The 24,067-nt window shown below is 46.9% G+C and overlaps 1 protein-coding gene across 1 annotated transcript in view; it reads left to right on the forward strand.

Annotated features, from left to right (window-relative positions):
* The first annotated feature begins 564 nt into the window (after nt 1–564).
* The window catches only part of ARF4 (ARF GTPase 4), a 38,840-nt gene continuing 15,337 nt past the window's right edge, over nt 565–24,067 (forward strand). The window contains exon 1 of the mRNA XM_082266154.1: nt 565–794. Coding sequence (XP_082122280.1) covers nt 728–794 — 67 coding nt within the window. The 5' untranslated portion in view covers nt 565–727. The remainder of the gene's footprint in view (nt 795–24,067) is intronic.

Consider the following 24,067-nt stretch of genomic DNA (forward strand, 5'->3'; position numbering starts at 1 on the left):
ATTTTTTGAGATGCATATTTGTTTTAATTAGAATGTATTATGATATGCTTTCAGTGGGGCTTCCTCCTGTAACCAATCAATGGGACCCCTGCTGATTTTCTCCCTTCTGCTCACGATGGGCCAGGATAGCAGGTGTGAATGTGACCTACATGATGTGTGAATAGTTACAGAGCTGCAATCTTGGTGCTTTGAACTTGTTTCTATTTTAATGAGTCTTTCCTTGTTTATTTCATATTGTAAAGCGCTGCACAAAGTGTTGGCGCTATATAAATCCTGTATAATAATAATATAGCAGAGAGTATTATGAGGTGACAGGGTGTCAGTGAAGTGTATTACTCATGCCTGCACGGCTCATGCTCCCATTCTCACAGCTCAAGCGGCTACAGGTATAAACGGATGCACGCGCAATGACACTCCTCCTCGGTCAGCTGGTTTGCCCATCTGGACTGGGCGTGGTAACCTTACGCTCCAAACGCCCCGCCTTATTCGTACCGCGCCGTAGCGCGCCCAAATCTATTTGCAACGCCTACGGGGTCACCGGCGTCACGTGGAGTTGACCGCGCCCCTCCCTTCCCCCACTTCCGGTGCAGCTCGGGATGTGGCGCTCGTGACGTCATTTGGTCCGCGTTGGAAGCGCTGCCGGGCTGAGCGTGACGTGGCAGAGAGACGAGTATCCGCCGGGCTCAGAGCACAGCACAGAGCGGACTGAGAGCAGCGAGCCGCCACCATGGGCCTCACCATCTCCTCCCTCTTCTCCCGGCTTTTCGGCAAGAAACAGATGCGGATTCTGATGGGTGAGTGGCCGGGGCCTGCGACTGACATCCAGCTCAGGGACACTAAGGGGGGCTAAGACTGAGGTGGGGACACCACACACTTCTACATGGAGGGGGGAACACCACACACTTCTACATGGAGGGGGGGGACACCACACACTTCTACATAGAGGGGGGAACACCACACACTTCTACATGGAGGGGGGAACACCACACACTTCTACATGGAGGGGGGAACACCACACACTTCTACATGGAGGGGGGGACACCACACACTTCTACATAGAGGGGGGGGGGGGACACCACACACTTCTACATAGAGGGGGGGGGACACCACACACTTCTACATAGAGGGGGGGGGGGGACACCACACACTTCTACATAGAGGGGGGGGGGACACCACACACTTCTACATAGAGGGGGGGGGGACACCACACACTTCTACATAGAGGGGGGGGGGGGGACCACACACTTCTACATAGAGGGGGGGGGACACCACACACTTCTACATAGAGGGGGGGGGGACACCACACACTTCTACATGGAGGGGGGAACACCACACACTTCTACATAGAGGGGGGGGGACACCACACACTTCTACATAGGAAGGGGGGGGGGACACCACACACTTCTACATAGGAAGGGGGGGGGGACACCACACACTTCTACATAGGAAGGGGGGGGGGACACCACACACTTCTACATAGGAAGGGGGGGGGGACACCACACACTTCTACATAGGAAGGGGGGGGGGACACCACACACTTCTACATAGGAAGGGGGGGGGGACACCACACACTTCTACATAGGAAGGGGGGGGGGACACCACACACTTCTACATAGGAAGGGGGGGGGGGACACCACACACTTCTACATAGGAAGGGGGGGGGGGACACCACACACTTCTACATAGGAAGGGGGGGGGGACACCACACACTTCTACATAGGAAGGGGGGGGAGCATCTACATAACATGTACATGGAGGGGGGCAGGGAGCCTCAGTTATATTATTTCAATGTGGATTGGTCACACTCCTTATCATTGGCGATAAATCTAGAGGGCAGACATTGGACTCTATTCATATAAGGATCCTTATTTCTTTGTGGGGGACCTCTATAGATCTCAGTGCCCTGAGTTATCAGTGAGTATTATGTAGATTCTGATCTTTATCCTGGTGTTTTTCTGGGTTAGATTCTTAGTTGTCCTTTAGGTGACATCCTCTCCTCTGGATACATCATCAGAGGGGGGGGGGGGGGGGACCTCCTCTTTTAGCTTCCATATATCTGTGAGGAGGATGCACCTTGTGATGTGTGAAGACTGGCATACCATTTTAGAGGTTCTCCTATCCATCCTCAAATCTGAGTGAGAAGACCTGGCCTTGTGCACAATCTTCAACAAAACTTTATTTAAAAAAGTATCTTTGCAGGTGCTTGGCAAAAAAGTGCATAAAACATGAGATCTCTGATGAGGGAATCACCCTTGTACTGTTAGCACTATGCACACACATATAGGGGGCCAAAGTTTTCTATATTATATCCCCATTAACACAAACCGGGAATCTCCCACCTCTGCCTATTGTAGTGTGACAGATGGCTCCTGACTGCACCCTTCTAAATAAAGTTTTATTAAAGCTTTTGCACTAGGCTGAGGCACTCCTTTTTGTTTTTTTGGATTGTAAAATACTCAAAGCTTACCAATGAAAGCTACAGAGGAGCCGATTTGCCTTCTGTGACCGGATTGTTTGTTAAATTATCTGAGACCTGTAAAGGACATGTGATGGGTGGGACTTTCGTGGTGTCTGTAGATGGCCCTCATAGGTGTTTGTACTAGTGTTTATAAGATGAGGACAATGTGTGTTTTCCACTCCACAGTAAGGGGCCGGCATCCCACTATGCTCATTAGAATAAAGGCGGTGAATAGATCAGTTTGCTCAGTGGCGCCATCAAACAGAGGCTGCGATAAAGGCTTTTTTTCCCCTTTTTACTGGATTCAGTAAAGGTGATGATATAATGTCATATCTTTGTGACAATGTTGGTGCAATTACCCCAGTGCCAGGTGATTTATCCACCATATGTTCCTATACATTGGTATTGTGTAACACTGCATTGCAGCCACCGCTAGGGCATGTAGATAAGTTGTTCCCTATGTGCCCTATTCACACTGTAACACAGCTTGGATATATATTGCATTGCATTATACTGCGCTAAAATGCAGGTGTAGTTTTGTACTGCAATGCATTATGCTGCTGTTCGGAGTTATGAGTGAACTACCACTTTGTGTACTTCATATAGAGTTAGAAAAAACAGTAAACCAATGTGATGGGCTGAAATGCACAACACACTGCCCCCTCATGGTGGCTCACTGTAGTTTCATATTGACAGCTTGCTTGCATGCGGGAAGTGTGAACAACTCTGAAGTTGAAAGGTGGCTGCAATGGCAGTTCAGTTTTCAGTGAAGTATTGATATTGTCTTTATATGAGAACCCAGATTTATCATGTGGAAGCCTCTCTGCATTGCATGCATTTATCTGCCAGCAGCGACGTGTTAAAGAGGAGCTCCATTTTTTTTTTAAATCTGTAGCGACCAATTTTTTTTCTTTTGACGGCGGGGTGCTAACCAGTGGGTCTTCACTTTAAGTCCTGTTTTAGAGTTGTCATAGGTGGCTCAGGTTTTGAGTTGATGTCCCTGTTGGCACCACCCAGCTCAAGTCAGTATTCCAATCGATTTATACTAAAGGAGCTGGGTGGAAACCTTTCACACAGTCAGATAAAGTCACCATTCAGGTTTTCGGACAGCCATAGGTACTGACTGTCAGAATCCAATAGCCAACTGGCTTTTACTATATTTCGCTCACTCAGTCCAAAGGTTGGTCTAGAGAAATGTTAAAGGGGAAATTCTCCTTTCTGAACGTTTTTACACTTGTATTTAGGATGTAACATGTTCCCCCATGCATCCCGGATCCCTCCCTGTGAGAGCAGGTGGGGAATCATCTCCCCGCACCCCCTGTCACAATTTGAAAACAGCTCAGCTGTCAAGTGCTTTGCCGGTATGGCCACATCATTCATTCGTTGACAGTTTCCTGTGAATGAACAGATTACAAGTACCGTCAGCCATTGCGACTGAGGGCATGTACTAATCGAAGAAGGGGGGGGGGTGGGGGTGATTGTGACCCTTCCTGTAGTTCATGGATCTTGTTCTAAAGAGCTTGCTTGTATAGGCGGTATGGGCAGACAGCTATCCTGAGAGTCTGCAAGCGCCTGGCATGAGTGCAATGCTCTGCAGGCTCCTTGTAAAAATTAATTTTTTTTTTTTTTTTTTTCAAAAGGTGGACTTCTCCTTTAATGTGTATGGCTAGCCTTATGCTGATTATGTTAGCTTGGCTGATCGGTGATGCAGCTTCCACGTTGTCATAGTTCTGCGAGGCTTGGAGAATTGTTGGGTTCAGGTGTTCTCTGCCTGTGTGTCAGCTGATTGGACACTCTAGGATTTACTCCTTATGTTGCCTTGTGTACCTTGCCTACGCCCTCTTGGATATCCACATCACTTCCAGGCTGAGCTGCAGGTTCCCAGCTCATCCGCCCCTTTGTTATACAGGAATGTGACACATCAGACATCCAGCGTGCCAGACTGTGAGAACGGGACCATCCAGTCTTCTGTGCTTCCTCAATGTGTGTTCATTCAGGCAACCTTGTGTGATCATCTTCCTGTTCCGGGATTCCTTTGTGATGTGGAAGGAGGGAAGCCATTGATCTCAAAGCTTTTTAACCATTTTTCTTTTACAGTACAGATGTGATGTACAGTGTAAAATCATGGAATGTTCACATTTTGGCAGCATTTGGTCATGTTTATATAAAAAGTCTATGTAATGACGGGAAGCAGGATATTTGCAGTCATATGGTATGACTGCTGAGGGTTGTATTGTCTCTACTTCTGCTGGTTAATATGTACAGGAGAACAGCTTGAATCATCCTTACAGCAGGAACTTGGATTACTTTCAGTTGGGAGTGTTTGGGATTGCGAAAGAAATATGATAAAATAAAAAATCTAAGTCTAGGTTCACACTAGCGCGGCTTTATCGCTACTTGCAAACTACTTCTTTACCAGAAGACAGAAGTCAATGCAAGTTGTTCTGAAGTTGCCCCAAAGTAGTGCAGGAACCTTTTTCGAAGTCTGAGCAACTTGAGTCACTCCATTTAGTCAGCCATTTTAGAATGGTTCTATCGCACTGAATTAGGCGTGACTTGTCAGGGGACTAAGTCACCTGACAGGTCGCCCCAGTGTGAACCAAGCCTAACGGTTATCTTCTAATATAGGACCTATATCCTGTTCTATTAATCCATTAATTAGGTCCACTGTAGCTATTATGTAGTCTAAAGCTGGCTTTACGGGGCGGGCCTGGAGGAATCGCACCCAGAAGTAGGAGCCATCACTATGTGACTATAGATTAGCCTAAATGAGTTGTAAAGTTAGGAAGGTTTTTATGTTAATGTATTCTATACATTAAGATAAAAATCTGCCTGTGTGTAGCAGCGCCGTGCCCCCACTGTTAAGCGATGTCCAAAAGTCCCCCAGCCGTCCTGGGACTCTCCCTCCTGATTGGCTGAGATACAGCCGCATTGCCATTGGCTCCCATGGCTTTCAGTCAGTGAGCCAATCAGGAGAGAGGGGAGGTGGGGCTGAACAGCAGCTCTGTCTGAATGGACACATGGAGCTGCAGCTTGGCTTGGGTGCCCGCATAGCAAGCTGCTTGCTTTGGGGGAACTCAATAGAAGGGAGGGGCCAGGAGCAGAAATGAGGGACCGGAGAAGGAAACGGGCTACTCTGTGCAAAGCCAACTGCACAGGAGAGGCAAGTATAACATGTTTTTAAAGAAAAAAAAAAAAAAAAAAAAAACCTGCAGCAGCCTCCCTAATACTTACCTGAGCCCCGTCTTGATCCAGTGATGTGCATGAGACCAGTGGCTTTTCTGGGTCCCTTTCCTTCTCATTGGCTAAGACAGTAAAGGGAGCCATTGCCTGCATTGTGATATGTGCCCACTTCTTTCAAGTCATGGTCTTGAGCTACCAATTGTTAGTTTGAGAAGGGGGAGGAAGCATTTGGATGTGGGGTTTTGCACAATGTGCAAAAACAACTATTTACGATGGCGACATGGACGCTGATTGTTGGGGATATCTTTGGGTAAACTGGGCACTATGTTGGGACATAGCAGCTAATTTATATAGTGCTGTCAATTTACCAACCAGCGCAGTGCTGACTTTTTTCTTATGATAATCCCAGCTTCTGTCCCACTGGTAATGGTTCTCAATGACTTGTTAAAATTTTATTCAGTTGTCCTGGGAGCTAGAAAATGTCAAGTATAGATTTAGGTTCTAGTTATTTTTTTGAAGACTTTGGTTAATTATGTACAGAATCCAGAGACAGGCTTGTACTGCCTTTGCAACAGGATCTTATATTTACTTTCCATTGGTGTGTCCTGGATGAAAGCCTTACTTTTTTTATAAAGTAAGGCTTTCATTATTTTGTCTAATAGTGTGCTGCATTACCCTTTAATGCTCGTTAACTTTTTGCTTTTGATTTTTTTTTTTAAATGATTTGGAACATTTTATATTTGCAATTTGTAACCTATACCAAAAGCATAGTCCTTTCAAATGGTCTTAATATTGAGAGGAGTAGAGCTACCTCTGCGCTTCCCTTTTTTCTTTTTTTGTGGTGGAGTGTGTATTTTCATCTATATCAGTGTTCTCCAAACTGTGGCCCCTTGCTTGTCTTTGGCGCTTGAGGCACTGATCCTCCCACTGTCCAGTTTGGGCACTGGTCACCATCTGACCCCCCCCCCCCCCCCCCCGAAGCATGGTAAGCTGGCCCTTAGTGTAGAACGTTTGAAGACCCCTGATCTATAGCTAAGAAGACGGCAGGTGCGCTGCTGATCATGCTGAAATTGGTTCTCCTAGTCCTCCAGGTGACACAGGACTTCACAATGCTTCTGATGGAGCCCCCTTACCTGTTATGGAATTCTTCGCAGTGAACACAGGAATGTCATATATTTCAGAAGGACATCGCTGCATATGGTGTCAAGCAGTGGAGAAGGAGGGGATGTGTTTGTTAAGAGGACATAGACCCTGCAGGCTCCATGTTCTGCCTGGTGATGCTCATAGACCATGGTCCTGTGATCTTTTCCCTGTAATTGTTAGCATTACAGCTTGTGTCCACGATAAATTCAGCAGCCTTTCCTATGAATTTGATGTTCATAAAGCCTGATACAACAAGTTGTGTGTGTTGGTCTTCTCAGGACAGGTTGGGATTTTCATTTGGTGATAAGTGGTAGTGGCTATCTCCTTCTTTTTTTTTTTTTTGCTTAGAAGCCTTAAATAGAACAATCATTTCTCTAGCGCTCATTGACAGACATAGTCCTCGGTGATACACCACCTTCGGGTTATGTTGCCTCCACAGGAGCAGGACTAGACAGGAAATTAAAAAGCTCTGGCCACACCCTAGGGGCAGTCCCAGAGGGTATATCCTCTCTCTCTCTGCCTCAGCAAATCAGTTATTTTCTGTCTAGTTAGGAGTAAGGACCTAGATACCTTGCTGGGATCTTAGGTCCTGGCAAGATTTTTTTCTTAAAGGATTTTTTAGACAGCTTTTTTACTCCAGTGTTCCTGTGAGATCTTCAAGCAAGAAAGCTGAACTGGGCGACGGGCTGGATGTTGAGATCCGGTGGTCACCCCAGTTCAGCCTACGAGTGCGTGCAGGCCATAGCTCCGCGCTGGGTCGGCCGCGACAAAGTCCCATTAAAGGACTGACCCCGCAAGTTAAACGTCTCGCTGAAACGCCAAAGACCATGAGTCACGGCGTCCATATCGGTCGACAGCCCTCCCGCCCCGGTGGAGAGGGGTACTGTCAGGAGTTGGTGCCCGCCTGGTTCCGGTATGGTGAGTAGTATGTTCCCCCTTTTCCCCTGACGGGTCTTGTGGTGAACGCGGGCCCCTCTCTGTATGGTAAGAGAGTCCCTCTCTATCCTATAAATGACACAGATCCTCCTACTTTGAGTGTGATTTTATGTGCAAAAAGCCAGGAGGCTTGGTTTGGGAGCTAACAATCTAATTGTATACATGTTAAAAAGATTATAATCTGTGGCATTCTGGGAATCTTACGGTGATAAGAATAAGCTACCTACCAGTCAGAAGCCACGGACATGTAGACTGCCTTCCTAATCAGATCTCCAGCTATTAGCAGGCCTCCCGAATGGCCATGCGGTCTGCCAGGGCCGGTACCGCCAACCACGCCAAATCCCCATGCAGAGAGAGTGTTGTGTGCCCTGCAGCACACCGCTATTCAGTACAGGCCGCCGCCATTTTTTTTTTTTTGCTGGATCGCACGAGCCGCCATTTTGGCGTAGCCTCGTGTCTCCAGCATGGGGGCGGCCATGTTTGAGGTGATCCAAACACCTCGTGGAGCTAGGGGAGGCGCCGGAAGGCGTGCAGAGGGACGGAGCCGCCTCCTTTCTTCCTGGGCAGCCAGCCAAAAGACTTCCTGTTTGTCAAGACAGCGCTGTAACCTGTTGCAGTTAAACTCTGAGCATCAAGTGGCGAGCCTGGGGGTCTATCTCTCTCTCTCTCTCGATCGATAGGGATCCCTAGCAGGTAACACTAAGGGGCTTTTTGTGGCGCTGGGGGTCTGAAAAAAAAAAAAGAAAAAAAGTTTTTTATTTTTGAATTATATTATCCAGGAAGTGACTGGAATTATCATGGACCCTGCCACACATATTCCCCCACCTGTTTCCCTCGAGGGGGCCACGGGACCCGCCGGTGCACAGAGTGTAGAGTCATTTACAGCAATTTTGGAGTCTATGGTGGCTCGGGTGGAGGCGGCCTGTCAGGGACGGGGGTCAAGGAAGCGACCCCCGCCTACCCCTATACTATCTGACACCTCTGACTCTGATTCAGAGATGGTCACTGCAGTTGCAGGTTCCTCTGCAAAGGCTGTTATCCCAGGTAAAGCCCCCTCAGACAGTGAGGAGGACGCTTCTTCTCCTGCTATAATTCAGGAAGAAGCATTGGTGGACGCACTAGTTGTGGCAGTGCAAGAAACCTTAAAACTTGAGGCTTTACCGGCAGAGGCAACTGAAACAGAGATTCCTTTTGGTACTAATAAGCCCATCAAAACGGTGAAGGTTTTTCCTGTACCCAAATGTTTCGGTTATCAGATTAAAGGAGAATGGGAGCATTCTAAACGTACCTTTACTATTTCCAAGCGTATTGCTAGACGCTATCCGTTTGAGGAATCCATCATTAAGAAATGGACGGTACCACCAGTGGTGGATCCACCTATTTCCAGGCTGAATAAAGCCACGGTTATCCCAGTGGAGGACACTTCATCCTTTAAGGATCCGGTGGATCGAAAGATGGAAGCAGAGTCCCGCACCATCTTCTCTCTGATAGGGTCAGCATTTAGACCAGTAATTGTTATTGGTCTAGTTTCCCAGACACTTACGGAATGGGCGAAAATGGTACGCCAAGACCTTAGGGGAAAAGATATTCCCCAGGAGACACCTGATTTGATGGAACAGATTATACAAGGGCTACAGTTTATCTGTGACGCAGCCTTGGACACTACTCCCTTATTAGGGCATGCATCTATGTCAGCGGTGATCCTCAGACGTGTGCTGTGGTTAAAATGCTGGTCAGCTGACCTAGGTTCCAAAAAGACCTTGACAAATCTCCCCTTTCAGGGGAATTGTCTATTTGGGGCCAACCTAGATGAAATCATCAAGGATGCCACTGGGGGCAAGAGCACTTTTTTGCCACAGGCTGCTAAAGCTAAGGGACCTCGCAACAAGCGAGGACCTTTCTTTACCGCCCATAAAGGGCGCCCGGCTGGTACTAGCGGGAAAGGCAAGACTCCTCCAGGAGGGTTCAAGAAGGGCTGGTCGGACAAGCAGAGGACCAACCCAGCCAAACCCGAAGCAAAGGAGTACACAGCCTGAAGGTGCGCCCCCACCCGGTTTCAGGGTGGGGGGACGTTTTCACCGGTATTCAGGACATTAGATCGAGCTTCAACCACTACTACCGGTGCGATTCTTCCCTTCCAACATTTAAGTACTACAGGAAGCGGTAGTTACCGTTCCCTGAATAGATCTTTTCCTTTACCTTTTCCTAAGATTAGTCCCTATACCTCACAGGAATCGGATCTGGTTGACCAGATAGGCCAAGTAGCCTCTAGTCGGGTGACTTCGGTCCCTGAGGTTCAACCAGAAAAGATCACCCTTCCTGATAACAATCAGGTATCTGATAAATGTGTGGGAACAGAAAACGACCAGACTTTCTCGGATGGTCGGGGCCAGATACCTCTAGGGACGCCTGGTTCAGATTCTATCAGCGCCAGTGGTCCTAGAAATTCTAGGCTGGCCTCCTCAAGCCGGCCTGGCCGACTTGGACATGCTAGTCGCAGACGTTCCGTGGGAACTTCGTCTCAGGGAGTGTCTGTGGTCTCAAGGACCAATTTACCATCATGCTTTACAGTCGCTGGGTTTAATGGCCTGGCCATTGAGACCCAAGTACTGAAGGACAGAGGTTTGTCTACTTCAGTCATTCCTACCCTTATTAAAGCAAGGAAAGCGACTTCCAGCAAGGTCTATTATCACACATGGAAGACTTATATTGCGTGGTGCGAATCTTTAGGATTTCCTCCACGTACCTATTCGGTGACTCGAATATTGGCCTTTTTGCAACAAGGGGTTGAGCAGAAGCTAGCCTTGAGCACCATCAAGGGTCAAGTTTCAGCATTAGCAATCTTCTTTCAGAAACCTTTAGCTACCAAGTCCTTGGTGCGGAATTTCATCCAGGGGGTGCGGCACCTGGCTCCTCCAGTCCGCGCGCCCTTACCGCCCTGGGATCTTAATTTGGTTTTGTCGGTTCTACAGAAACCTCCCTTTGAAAACATCAGGGAGATTCCCTTGCTTACTTTATCCCAGAAGGTGGCCTTCTTGGTGGCTATTACTTCTGCTCGCAGGGTGTCAGAACTGGCTGCATTATCATGCCAGTCCCCATACCTAGTGATTCATAGGGATAAGGTAGTACTTCATCCTAAGCCATCTTTTCTTCCTAAGGTGGTTTCAGATTTTCATCTGAATGAAGATATTGTACTACCTTGTGTCCTCAGCCCAAGCATCATTGGGAACCTGCGTTGCATTCCTTAGATGTGGTTCGGGCAATCAGAGTATACCTGAAAGCTACGGAATCATTCCGTAAGACGGATTCACTTTTTTGTGATCACGGATGGCCCCAGAAAGGGTTTGCCTGCATCTGCCGCGACCATTGCCAAATGGATTAGACAAACGGTGGTACAGGCTTATTCTATTAAGGGTCAGAGTCCTCCGTTCCCTGTTAGGGCGCACTCCACTCGAGCGCTCAGTACTTCCTGGGCCTTTCGCCATCAGGCGTCAGTGGTCCAGGTATGTAAGGTGGCCACCTGGTCGTCGGTACATACCTTTACAAAATTCTATAAAATTGATGTGACGGCATCGGCGGATGCCTCATTTGGCCGCAAGGTTTTGCAGGCCGCAATTTGAGGAGACCGGTGGTCTACCTCGAGGGTTTTTTCTGTTTGAAAAAAAAAAAAATATATTTTTTTCTTTTTTGTTGAGTCTCATCATTAAGGATGAGCATTGTAAACTTCTAGTTGGCACCGGTTGGGCCTTCTAGATTGGGATTTGATTTCCATTTTCCCACCCCTCATTTGTGATACTGCTCTGGGACGTCCCGAAGGTGGTGTATCACCGAGGACTACGTCTGTCAATGAGCGCTAGAGAAAAATGGATTTTTGTAAAATCTTACCGTAAAATCCTTTTCTCTTAGCTCATTGACAGACGTAGTCCCCGCCCCTCTGTTTTTGAGTTGGGTTTGGTTAAAATCTCTAAAGACTGCTTTTTCACATAACTGATTTGCTGAGGCAGAGAGAGAGAGGATATACCCTCTGGGACTGCCCCTAGGGTGTGGCCAGAGCTTTTTAATTTCCTGTCTAGTCCTGCTCCTGTGGAGGCAACATAACCCGAAGGTGGTGTATCACCGAGGACTACGTCTGTCAATGAGCTAAGAGAAAAGGATTTTACGGTAAGATTTTACAAAAATCCATTTTTTTTAAATGTTGCTCTGTTTCTTGCAAACCTTACTGCCAAAAAACAACCCCAAATTTTTTTTTGACGATTGCAGTGACACCACATATATGTATCTTCCTTTGTAACGTAGTTGGCGCCCAGAAACACTGAAGTGCCTTTTTTGTTTTTTCCTTAAAACACACAGGCATAATTCAAATTTTTTTTTATCCTGTCTAAAATACTGACCTTTGACCCAACCTTTTGATCTTAAAACCTGGGGAAAATAAACCACATGGGTGGGCTGTGCAGTAATCATTGATAGCAGCATATTGGGTGTGATCAGGAGCTGAGCATCCTGGTTCTTGTGCTGAGCTGCTAGCCTAATGCGTTATGAGCACAGGAGGTCAGTTGCTCAGCTTAGGCACCATTCATAGAATGACTTGAATCTTTTGAAAGAAAAGCATTCTTTGATTGGGCGGGGTGCTAATATGTTGCCTCCTCACCTTCTCCTTTAATCCCTAAAAGCCTGTGCCACCTTATGCATTGTGGTTAGACAGGGGGGCCATTTCTTCTGAATGGTTTGTGTTCAGAAGATACTGCCAGCCAAATGCAGAGCAGGCACATGACACGTCTGTCTCCGCTCTGTGCTGAGACGGACCTGACATCCCCGTTCTCTTCTATGGGAGATCGGATAAAAATGGATGGAAAATGGGGTTTACATTAGTCAGGATTTCACAGACCGGATCGGATAGCAGCGGGTGTCAGCGGACATGTCACCATTGACATCCACTGCCCTATAGGGATGCATGGAGCAATTTTGTGCATGTCAGTTTTTCAGGAGGACCTGATCGGAAAGCCTGCGTGAAAGGGCCCTATGGCTTGCATTTGCAGCTTAGGGGGAGCAATTAAAGAGGCAGTGAAAATGTGACTCGACAGTGTTTTTACTGCCCTCCCAACTGAGGGTCTACTCTAAACTTAGCCTACATCAGACCTGGCTTTCTTGTTTTGGCCTAGAATTGTTGCAAAAAATCCAAATTCTTTTTTCTTACAATGTTGCTTTCAAGGAAGTCCTTAAAAGGGGAAGCCCTGCTTATCTGCCTCCTCCCCCCTTTGGTGCCACTCCTTCCCCCGCTGCTGCGCCATTCACAAAGCACAGTGCACTTCTAGCATGCGCAGTAGGGAGCCAGCTGTGAAGCTACAAAGCTTCCCTGCTGGTTTACCTTACAAGCAAGGGCGTTGGCAGCACCCGGGAGGCGATAGAAAAATTGGTAGGTAAGTGTCCTAATAAATCAGCAGCTACAGGATTTGTAGATGCTGACTTCATTTTTTTTTTTTTCTGACGAATCCTGGAGCTCCTCTCTTTAACCTAGAAGATCCTTCCTGTCTTGTGACGATTTGCTGAGCAGCAGGAGAATATCTTTATGATGTAAATCTCAGTATACGAAGTAGTGTCTGTTTGAATTTTTCCGGATCTTCAAACAGATCTGGTTTTCTAGGTTCACTCCTTCTGTAATGCACTCATACTGTGTTTGCATCTAGCTCTCCTACCAGCCAAGTGACACTGGCATTCCAAGAATGTGGAGGGCTGCTGCATGATACAAGCCCCATGAAGAATGTTTTACCTCCCACTGAAGGAACATTTTGCTTTATTGAAGATTGTTTCATGCAGGTAAACAGATTACTGGCTTGTGAACCTGACACTGTTGGCAGTTTTGGAGCTCTCCTCAACTTTTATTAAAAACTTACTTTTTCTATCGTTCATCGACAGACACAGCTCCATATCTTCTTGACCATTGGGTAATGCCGCCCCCCTACAGGAGTAGGACTCTAGGCAGGAAAAAACTTTACCACGCCAATGCTGCATTCCCAAAAGGCATACACCCCAAACTCTGCTATAGCCCTCAGTTTTTCTTCCTAGTTTAGGAGTAGGCCCTAGTTTTCTGCTGGGACTTCGTCCTTAGCTGTTTGATTTTGGGAACCTTTTTTGTAAGTTTTTGACCCAAGTTCTCTGGCGACTCATGGTGGACTTGGACCCCCTCCCTTAGAAAGTCTGACCCTCAGATATCCCTCGTTTCCCCTGGCTTCTCGGTGATACCATGCCCCCCTCAGCTGTCCCCTCCCCCCCCCCCCCCACAAGCAGGTTCCTACCCTTGGGGGACGGATGTATTGCTGCTGCGGTTCTGCGGGGGGGGGGGGGTAATCTGTCCTGGTGGGGACCCCGATACCTTCTGTCTGATCCTCATGAGGGTCCTGTAGACCACATGGTGTGCTGTTGGAGCCACCATTTTGCTGTAGGCTTTCTGCTCTGCATCAATGTAAATCGTTCTCATTGAAATGCATGGGCATCCATGTTTTGGTAGTTCCCCCCCCCCCCCCCCCCTAGGAATGCATGGAGCAGCCATTTTATTGAAGTCCACGATTGCTGGACAGCAAGGGAGAAGCTAGGGGCTCTAGGCATGACCCAGGTGCTATTCTGTTTCCTGTGTCAGATCGTTTCTATTCTCTGCACAGAACATTCCTGAAGCCTCTAGACTGGTTTGGTGGTATGTTCCTGGGGTCCCTTCTAGGTATTACTCACTCACCCTGCTGCAGGCTGTTAGGGCTGGGACTTGTGCTACCGCTGGTGCAGCGGTGCCGATCGTGTTTTTGCAATTTTTCTCAGTGACGCTGCCTTTTTTTTTTTTTTTTTTTTTTTTTTTTTTTTTTTTTTTTACTCCGTGCTAATGGAGTCCCAGGACCAAATCTCTCCTACAGACTCCCACGGTGCGTTTGCGAGACCCTCTGGGGTCACAGCCCTTGTCTGCTTTTACTGGAGTTTTGGAAAGCCTGGTCTCAAAAGTGGATTTCGTTTTAAAAAAAATGCCACTAGCCGAATGCGCCCTTTGCATTAACCTCCCTCTGTAGTATCCTCAGATTCTGAGGTAGATGTGGCTGCCGCGGATGCATATCATCCTGGTGGATCCTGTGTCTTCGTATTCTGACGAGCAGGAGGACGACATTTCCTCATCAGCTGTCGCACGGGAAAGCGCGCTGATGGAGGCACTTAGTCGGTGCGGGAAACCCTAAAAATGGCGGATGAGTCTACAGTGTCTTGGACGCAAGTATCTTTTGGCACCCACAAATCCCAGAAGTCGGGCAAGGTTTTTCCCTGTCTGGAACTTTTTGACTCTTTGACTACGTTATCAATGAACAGTGGGGGCGCATCAAACAAATGTTAGTGGTGCCTAAGCGCTTTAAAATGGTGGTACCCCTTTGCGGATGCGGTTTCCACTAGGTTGACCATCCAGTTTCCAGACTAAACAAGTCTACTGTGGTCCCAGTGGAAGAGCCTCCGGTATTTACAGACCCAGTGGATAGACCGGAGTCTCTGTCCTGCCATTTTCATGTGTTAGCGGGCTCCATACTAAAACCGGTCTTTGTGATAACTTTGGTGTCACAGACCATTACAGGATAGGCGAAGTTGCTTAAAGGTCGACTTTGAAATGGAGCAGCTCTCACCAGGCCTGATGGAGCTAATGGACCAAATAGTTCAAGCCCTTCTGTATATATGTGATTTGTCGCTGGATGCAGCTCCACTGGTAGCCATAGTGTCTGCGGTGGGGATTGCTATTAGACCCATGGTATGGCTGAAAAGCTGGTCTGGGGACCAGGCTTCCAAAAAGGCTTTCTGACCTTCCCTTTATGGATCCTCCCTGGATGAGTTGATCAAAGGCCTTGTGGGTTAGAGTACTCTTCTACTCCATTCCACCAAGAGCAAGGCGCCGCATAATAGACGGGGGCTTTAATTTACTGCTCATAGGCGGCCCTTTCGTCCAATCCGGACCTCAAGGCTCTGAACCGCTTTGTGCGGGTACAGAAGTTTTGAATGGAGTGCATTTGCACGGTAGTGGCGCCTCTACACCAAGGAGACTTTTTGGCCTCCGTAGATATCAAGTATGCATATTTACACATCCCTATTTACACTGGACACCAGCGTTTTCTTGGCTTTGTTGTAGAAGAGCATTATCCATTTTTGGCGTTATCCTTTATTCTCTCCTCCGCCCCCAGGGTCTTCACCAAAGTGTTGGCTCCAGTGTTGTCATTACTGCGACTACGAGGGATTACGGTACTGTGGTACTTGGACAATCTCCTATTAAGAGCAGACTCGCATATATATCATAGATATGTAGCACAATTCCCAGCCGTTTTGCTGGATTTGGGTCCCCCTGGGTTACCACTAGCAACGGCACATTTAAGCATGTTCTCCAAATGTGAGCACTGAGACAATGACCAGTCCAGTATCTTTGGGTTTTTTGTATTTAACTTGAATGGGAGAAGGGATGAGTGGGATACTCCCTAGAACTAAACTAGGCACATTTGGCGGAGACACTTGAATATCAATGTTTGACGCTGGCTGAATGTCTATCAACATTGACTTGATGCTGGTTAACGCTGGCCGGATGCCTGTTAACGCTGAATTGACTTGGGACTGTTTTTCTGACTAAAGAAGTCCTCTTCTAGCTCCACTAAGCACTCCAGCTGAGGTAGCTACTTGAATACACTGCTGCACTGCTGAACACTTCAGGGTCCGCACCGGCGGTCCCTTTCTCTTATCTCTAATCTTCAGGGCTTGGATACTGGCACCCCCTTTCTAAGCCACCACTACTGGCTAGCTGGCTCACGGATCCCTCTGACCTTCTGGAGTAGTCCCCTCTCTCAGGCAAACTCCTGGGCAGTATTTCATATACTCACAACACTGTTTTTCCAGGAAACTTCTGCCCAGCAGCTCTACTCGGTCCACAGCACCCTGGATACTTCCTGTAGCCCAGCTCAGCCTCCGGTCCTCTAGGCCGACCAGGACACCCTCGCTTGCACTGACATGAGGAGAGACAGCCGTCGGCCTCCTCCTGAGACTCTGCTTCCCGCCAAAGACCCCCTGTCACATGCTCCCCTCAGGCTTATATCTGATCCCAGGGTGCATTGCGGCAAACTCTGCCCACTGAGACAGCTATAAGCCCTGGTGCGCTATTGGCCAGGTTTCCTCCACTGTCCAATAAGAGCCCTCATTGGATACAGTGGGGAGACTCCCCAGACTCAACAGACCACACCTGGAAACGCATGACAGCCTCACTAACTGAATCAGGCCCCCCTGATAAGCAGACAGGGCAACTATATACTTTTCCTAGCACCAACCTAGGAGGGTGCTACATATATCTGTCTCTATATATTAGATTATATTACATTTTCTTAATTTTTTTGTATTGTAAATCAGCTCCCCTGTCCATTGAGACACACAGCTTGGTTCGACTCCACCCCCTGCCCCTCCCTCTCTGGCTGTGATTGACAGCAGCGGGAGCCAAAATTGTTTGGGGGGGGGGGGGAACTGACAGAGGCAGGTCTATCTCCTGTTTAAACAGTCTGTATAAACTGTCAGTCTGTATCTGACTAGAAGAAGGAATGTGGTTGGCTGTCTCCTTTGCAGCCAGCTACGCAAGATCATGTTTACCGGCCCGGTAAACAGAATCAGGGGGCAAGTGGTTCAAGGACTGGTCTGGCATAAAGGAAAGGTCTCTTTACATTGGGCTTGCTTGAAAAGGTTGTCTTAATAAAAAGAAAAAAAAAAGTTGTTTTGAGTATTGACCAATAAACTCATAGCAGACATAGAGAATTTGTGATGCTCCTTGGAGGGGTGGGGGGTATAGGTGTGTGAGAGCAGACCTGGCTAAACAGCTCACCGGTTTCATATGGGAGATGTGCTCTGGATCGTACATCAACAATTTTATCTGGCTCTCCTTCTGTAGAGGCGTTTTTCAGATGTGGCTGTGTACATGAGATTGTGAAAATCCTAATTTGTTTTCCCAATAGTCAAAAAAAGGAAAATAAACTAAGACCCCGTTCACACTGGGGCGATCCCACTTACCGGGGCGACCTCACAGGTCGCGGCTCGCACCGCGACCTCGGAGCGGCCGGCACGGACTTCATAACATTGAAGTCAATGCAGGTCGCTCCCGGTCGCCCCAAAGAAGCTCCGGACCCTTTTTCTAAGTCGGAGCGACTTGTGTCGCTCCTATTAGAACGGGTCCACAGCTTCTCTATGGCAGGCGACCTGACAGGTCGCCCCAGTGTGAACGGGGTCTAAATCAAACTTGAAATAGGTAGGTTATACTAGTGTGAACAACCTTAAATAACCTTGTCAGGATTCCTATACGCAGGACAGGATCCTGCACCAATTAAACTGTGTTTAAACAGGATTTAGAACGAGTTAAATATCCTGGTTGCAAAGATCAAGAATGAAAATCAATCCCTGAACCATGTTTCAATTACAGAATGCAAAATAATTGTTTTTTATAATGAGATGGTTTTTCAAGGGAACGTAAGAGACAGAATGTACAGTATCTCACAAAAGTGAGTACACCCCTCACATTTTTGGAAAATGATTGTCTTCATGTGACAACACTGAAGAAATGACACTTTGCTACAATGTAAAGTAGTGAGTGTACAGCTTGTAGAACTCAAAATATTAGTAATTGATGTCTAAACTGCTGGCAACAAAAGTTTGTACACCCCTAAAGGAAAATGTCCAAATTGGTCCAAAAGGTCAATATTTTGTATGGCCACCATTTTCTAGCACTGCCTCAACCCTCTTGGGCATGGAGTTCACCGGAGTGTCACAGGTTGCGACTGGAGTTCTCTTTCACTCCTCTATGACGACATCACAGAGCTGGTGGATGTTAAACCTTCCAATTTGAGGATTCCCCACAGATGCTCAATATGGTTTAGGTCTGGGACATGTCTGGGTAGTCCACCTTAACCCTCAGCTGCTTCTTTAGCAAGGCAGTGGTAGACTTGGAAGTGTGTTTGGGGTCATTATGTTGAAATACGGCTCAGTCTCTGAATAGAGGGGATCATGCTCTGCTTTAGTATGTCACGGTACGTGTTGGCATTCATGGTTCCCTCAATGAACTGTAGGCAAGACACTTGTCTTTGTACTCCTTACCTGGTACCGCGACACACGCTTGACACCATCTGAATGGGCATTTTAACTAGGAGTCCGACCTGAAGCTATATGAAGGGTGAGGAAGGAAGATAAAATCTTTTATATTGTACTAAAAGCTGAGACTTTTTTTTTTTTTTCTTCTTCATGGATATAATTTTAAATACAATGCACAATACTGGTAAAAGTTCACTTTAACCACTTGCCGACCGCCGCCCGACCATATACGGCGGCGGTCAGCCCTTCCCAGGCAAAGTGATGTACCGGTACGTCACTAGCCTGGGAGCGAATAGCGGGCGCGCGCGGCCGGAGGCGCGCCCCCGCTCGTACCAGAAGAAGCCGGCGCACCCCATGTCCGCCGGTCACTCGCGATCGTTGGATGGAGAGGGAGAAAGGCAGGCGGCTAATGTAAACAAAGCCGCCTGTCATTCTCCCCTGTGTAAAAGCACTGATCACTCGGTCCTGCTATGTAGGACCGTTGATCTGTGCTGTTACACACAAAGCCACATCCAATCACAGTAAGAAACACACCCCTAGGGACACACTTAACCCCTCCCTCTCCAATAAAGTTAACCCCTTCCGTCCCAGTGTCATTTTTACAGTAACAGTGCATATGTATAGCACTGATTACTGTAGTAACGTCACTGGTACCCCCAAAAGTGTCAAATGTCAGTCAAGGGTCCGATCTGTCCGCCGCAGGGTCGCAAAAAAAAATCGCAGATCACTACCATTACTCGTTAAAAAAAAAAAATAGATTACAAAAATCTTTCCCTTAGTAAACGCAATAACTTTTGCGCAAACCAATCAAAATACGCTTTTTTTTTTTTTTTTTTTTTTTAACCAAACATATGTAGTAGAAAACAAATTAGCCTAAAATGTTAAATTTTGATTTCTACTTTTTTTGGGGGGGAATTTCATATAAAAAAATGTGAAAAATATTGTTGTTTTTGCAAAATTGTCGCTTTTTTTTTTTTTATAGCGCATGATTAAAAAAATTGCACAGGTGATCAAATACCACCAAAAGAAAGCTCTGTGGGAAAAAAAGGACGTCAATTTTCATTTGGGTACAGCGTCGCACGACCGCGCAATTGTCGGTTTAAAATCACGCAGTGCCGAATCGCAAAATAGGCCCTGGTCAGGAAGGGGGTAAAATCTTCCGGGGCTTAAGTGGTTAAATGTAATTGTAATGCCCTATATTGCCTCCACCTTCTCTGGGTTCAGATGCTGATCTTCCCTGCACAGTCTTTAGCCCCGGTTCACACTTATGCGATGCGGGAAGGCTGCAAATTTGCAGCCTGTTCCCGCATCGCAAACGCACCCCCGGCAGTTCACACTGCCATATGCGATACGCTGGGGGTGTCAATGTAATCTTAACGACACCCCCAGTTTGATCGCATATCGCAGTGCGATCTTGCAGTTCGCACAGGATCGGATCGCACAAGTGTGAACCGCTGTGCGATCCGATCCTGATGCGGCTGCAAAAAAGGGTCCTGTGCGTGTTTGCTGCGGGTGCAGTGCGAATTTAGCCATACAAAGTGTATGGCTAAACTCGCACCGCACAGCCGATCGCATGTAATGAAGGAGCAGTGCGCTCCGACATTACATGCGAACGCCGCAGCCGCATGAATGTGAACCGGCTCTTAAAGTGAAATTTTTTTAAAAACAACAAACATGTTATACTTGCCTGCTCTGTGTAATAGTTAAGCACAGAGCAGCCCTGGTTCTCCTCTTCTGGATTTTCCCACCGTCCCTTCTGGTTCCTCCTGCCTTCATAGTGTGCCAATAGCCAGCTGCAATGTATAGTATAGAGTGCCCCTATAGCAAGGTAAAAAAAATTTCGGTCTTTAGAACCACTCACTTCCTGCCCAGGGCTACATGTCCCATGAGGTATTGCTTCTCATACATCCACAAGTTCTCAGGCACTTACTGACATATGTGGATGGTGTGCTTCGCTGTATTTTCTGATATGTAAATAAATGCATTGTTTTGCAGGCCAACTAATCGAATATGAAAATAGTGACAACTTTTAATAATAGATTAGTTGATCGATTAACAGTTTTGGCCCTACCTGAGACCTTGTAACACTAATAAGTTGCATGACACCAGGGAGGGAAAATGGCTTATTGGGCCCAATTTGGACATTTTCACTTAGGGGTGTACTCACGTTGACAGCGATTTAGATTTTTATGGCGTTATTTTGAGGGGAGAGCAAATTTACACGGTTATACAAGCTGTACACTCACTACTTTACATTGTAGCAAAGTGTAATTTCTTCAGTGTTGTCACATGAAAAGATATAATACAATTTTTACAGAAATGTGAGGGGTGTACTCTTGTGAGATACTGTATGTTTGTGGGGTGGTTGGATTTATTGCAGAGGGAAGTAAACTACTATTTGATAAAGGGAATGTGTTCAAATAGAAACCTGAGGGCTACTATTACTGACTTGTGTGTTTAAAGTCTAAGTGTAGCCTAAACCACAGACAGCAAAATCTGCACAAGGGACATTGGGCAGTAGGATGTCTCCCTTGTGCTGATTCCTCCTTTGTTAGTAAAAATCCTCTGTTGTGTTTTTGGCTGCACTTAGGATTTAAAGTGGTTGTAAACTCTCTCCCAGATTAATTTTCCCCATTTAAATCTGGAAAACACACTGTAGAAATTGCTGTGTATCTATCAAATCTAACCTGCTCATTTCACCTGTAATCTGCACTCTTCATTTTCATGACGTCACCGGCGCATTCACATATTTTGCCTGATTCACGGCACGCTCATTCTATTCATCTAAATGCATCTCCTCTCTGCGGCACTGCTCTGAGATTCTGCGAGATCATAGTGCTGTTCACAAGTTCCCGAAACACCCCATGTGACTTGCAACCTCACAGGGGTTGTAAACATCAGCACATTACATGGAACACAGGAGCAGCTGTATCGTGTACATCATGGGTGTCCAACCCTTTGGCTTCTCTGGGCCACATTGAGTGTAGAGATTTTCTTGGGCCGCATATAAAATATATACTATAGTTAAGGTATATAAGTAATAAAATGCCGGCGCACCCCCCCACCCCGCACTAATTTAACACAACTAGAGGATGATCAAATGAAATGGAATCAGTATATAGAGGTTTACTTCTTCTGAGAGATATTAAAGGAACACTCTAACCACCATGACCACTTCAGCCTTTGCCTACCGTTAGTTGGAAGCTGCTGTGGCCGTGCCCCCGAACCAACTTCCTTCCTCCCCAGCAAAAAAAAAATTGTCAGGGGGCAGTGGACTGCATTGCCTTCGCCTTCGAATTCGCAGCCTGTTCGCGCATCGCACACGCACCCCCGGCAGTTCACACTGCCATATGCGATACGCTGGGGGTGTCAATGTAATCTTAACGACACCCCCAGTTCGCATATCGCTGTGCGATCCGATCCTGATGCGGCTGCAAAAATGCCTCCTGTGCGAGTTTGCTCCGGGTGCGATGCGAATTTAGCCATACAAACTGGCTAAACTCGCACCGCACAGCTGATCGCATGTAATGTCGGAGCAGTGCGCTCCGACATTACATGCGAACCCGGCACTCGCAGAAGTGTGAACCGGGGCTCAGTAATGTTTCTTTGCTTGATTTTAGGAGTTATTTACCTGGAACACTTCTTAATTTTGAGTTTCCGAACTCCTGCAATGCAAGTGCTTGTTTAAAGCGGTAGTATCCCGCTTTTTGACACTTTTACCTACAGGTAAGCCTATAATAAGGCTTACCTGTAGGTACAAATAATATCTCCTAAACCGGCATGGTTTAGGAGATATTTACAGTGCATGCAGCCGCTTGCGCGAGCTGCGCATGCGCTCTGAAGGTCCAGGGGGACCTTCAATCTATTTGCCGGGAGCTTGCCAAAAAATCACTCCCGCGCACATGCGCGGGAGTGACGTCATCGCAGCTCCGGCCAATCATCGCGCCGGAGCCGTCTCTTCCAGCCAATCACCGCGCCGGAGCCGCCGAACCCGGAAGAGACGGCGAGGGATCATGGCAGCGCCCGCAGCGATGTCCGGGGGTCCGTGTCAGGGCTTCGTTCTAAGGTAAGTTACACATAATGGGCTAGTATGCGATGCATACTAGCTCATTATGCCTTTTGTCTTGCAGGTTTTTTTTTTTGGGTTTACAGCCGCTTAAGTTGTTTGGTAGATGATCAGAGGCAGGGCCCGTTCACACTAAGCTGATCCATTATGGCAATTTAAGGTTCTGTCACATGTTAATGGCCTTGTTTGAAGTCAGCCCACTTATTTGAATGGGATGCAAACACTATAACTTACAAAATCAGATATGCACTATCTGTTTTTTTTTTTTGTAATGTTTTAATGCTTAGCATTTCCCTGAAATACAGATGTATTGTAGTGTCATTTGTTTTCAGTGGCACTCAAGTGCATGTTAAAATATATTGTGCATGAAGGTAGTTCACCTGTTACCACAATCCATAGGTGTAAAGTCTACACAAAAAATGCACTACTGATAACCTTAAATTTACCTTTACAAAAAAAAACTCTAAAGGTGACCCAACACCAGACCTGCTCCCCCACCCACCTATCCAAGCTGTATTTGCTACCATTGTCAGCTGTCGTTGCACCTGCAGCCACTCCACAGGTCAGGGGATTTGATACCCTTGCTGCTCTGTTGTCTGTCCTGCACTGCCAGTACAGACTAGATTGAATCTTATTGGGCATTGCTGTCCATTTAATGGCACTGACTAATCAGAATTCATCTGGTTCATCCTCACGCACAGGAAGAGCAGCAGGAATATCCAAGCCCGGACCTGTGGAGTGGCTGCTTGTGCCTTGACAAGGAAGGATCACTGGTGGCAAGTAGTGAGGAGGGAGTCGGTGTTGGGTCACTTTTTTTGTTTTTTGTAAAGGTGAACTAAGCCTTTAATTGAGGTTTTCTATTTGTGTGCATGTGAACACACTTTGACATCATCCTAATCCTATTGGCATGCATATTTTAGTCCAGCTTGTGCTAGGTGCTTTGTCTTGTGTGCTTGGGCATGGGAACACGCAGGTGATGTAAGGACAGGAAAAGTATTAATTACTTCAGAGTTGTATTCATCACAACCTATAAGTGCGCTGTCCTAAAGGTTGAGTAAAATTTAAAAGCTGTGTTGGCACAGCTTTTCTTGGTTTACACCCCGATCTTTATACTGACAGGCTGTGCTTAGTTTCTGGATCCTCACCCATAAATTACCTTCTGGCTG

Source organism: Pelophylax lessonae, assembly GCF_965119305.1.
Source record: "Pelophylax lessonae genome assembly, chromosome: 8".
NCBI classification, from domain to species: Eukaryota; Metazoa; Chordata; class Amphibia; order Anura; family Ranidae; genus Pelophylax; species Pelophylax lessonae.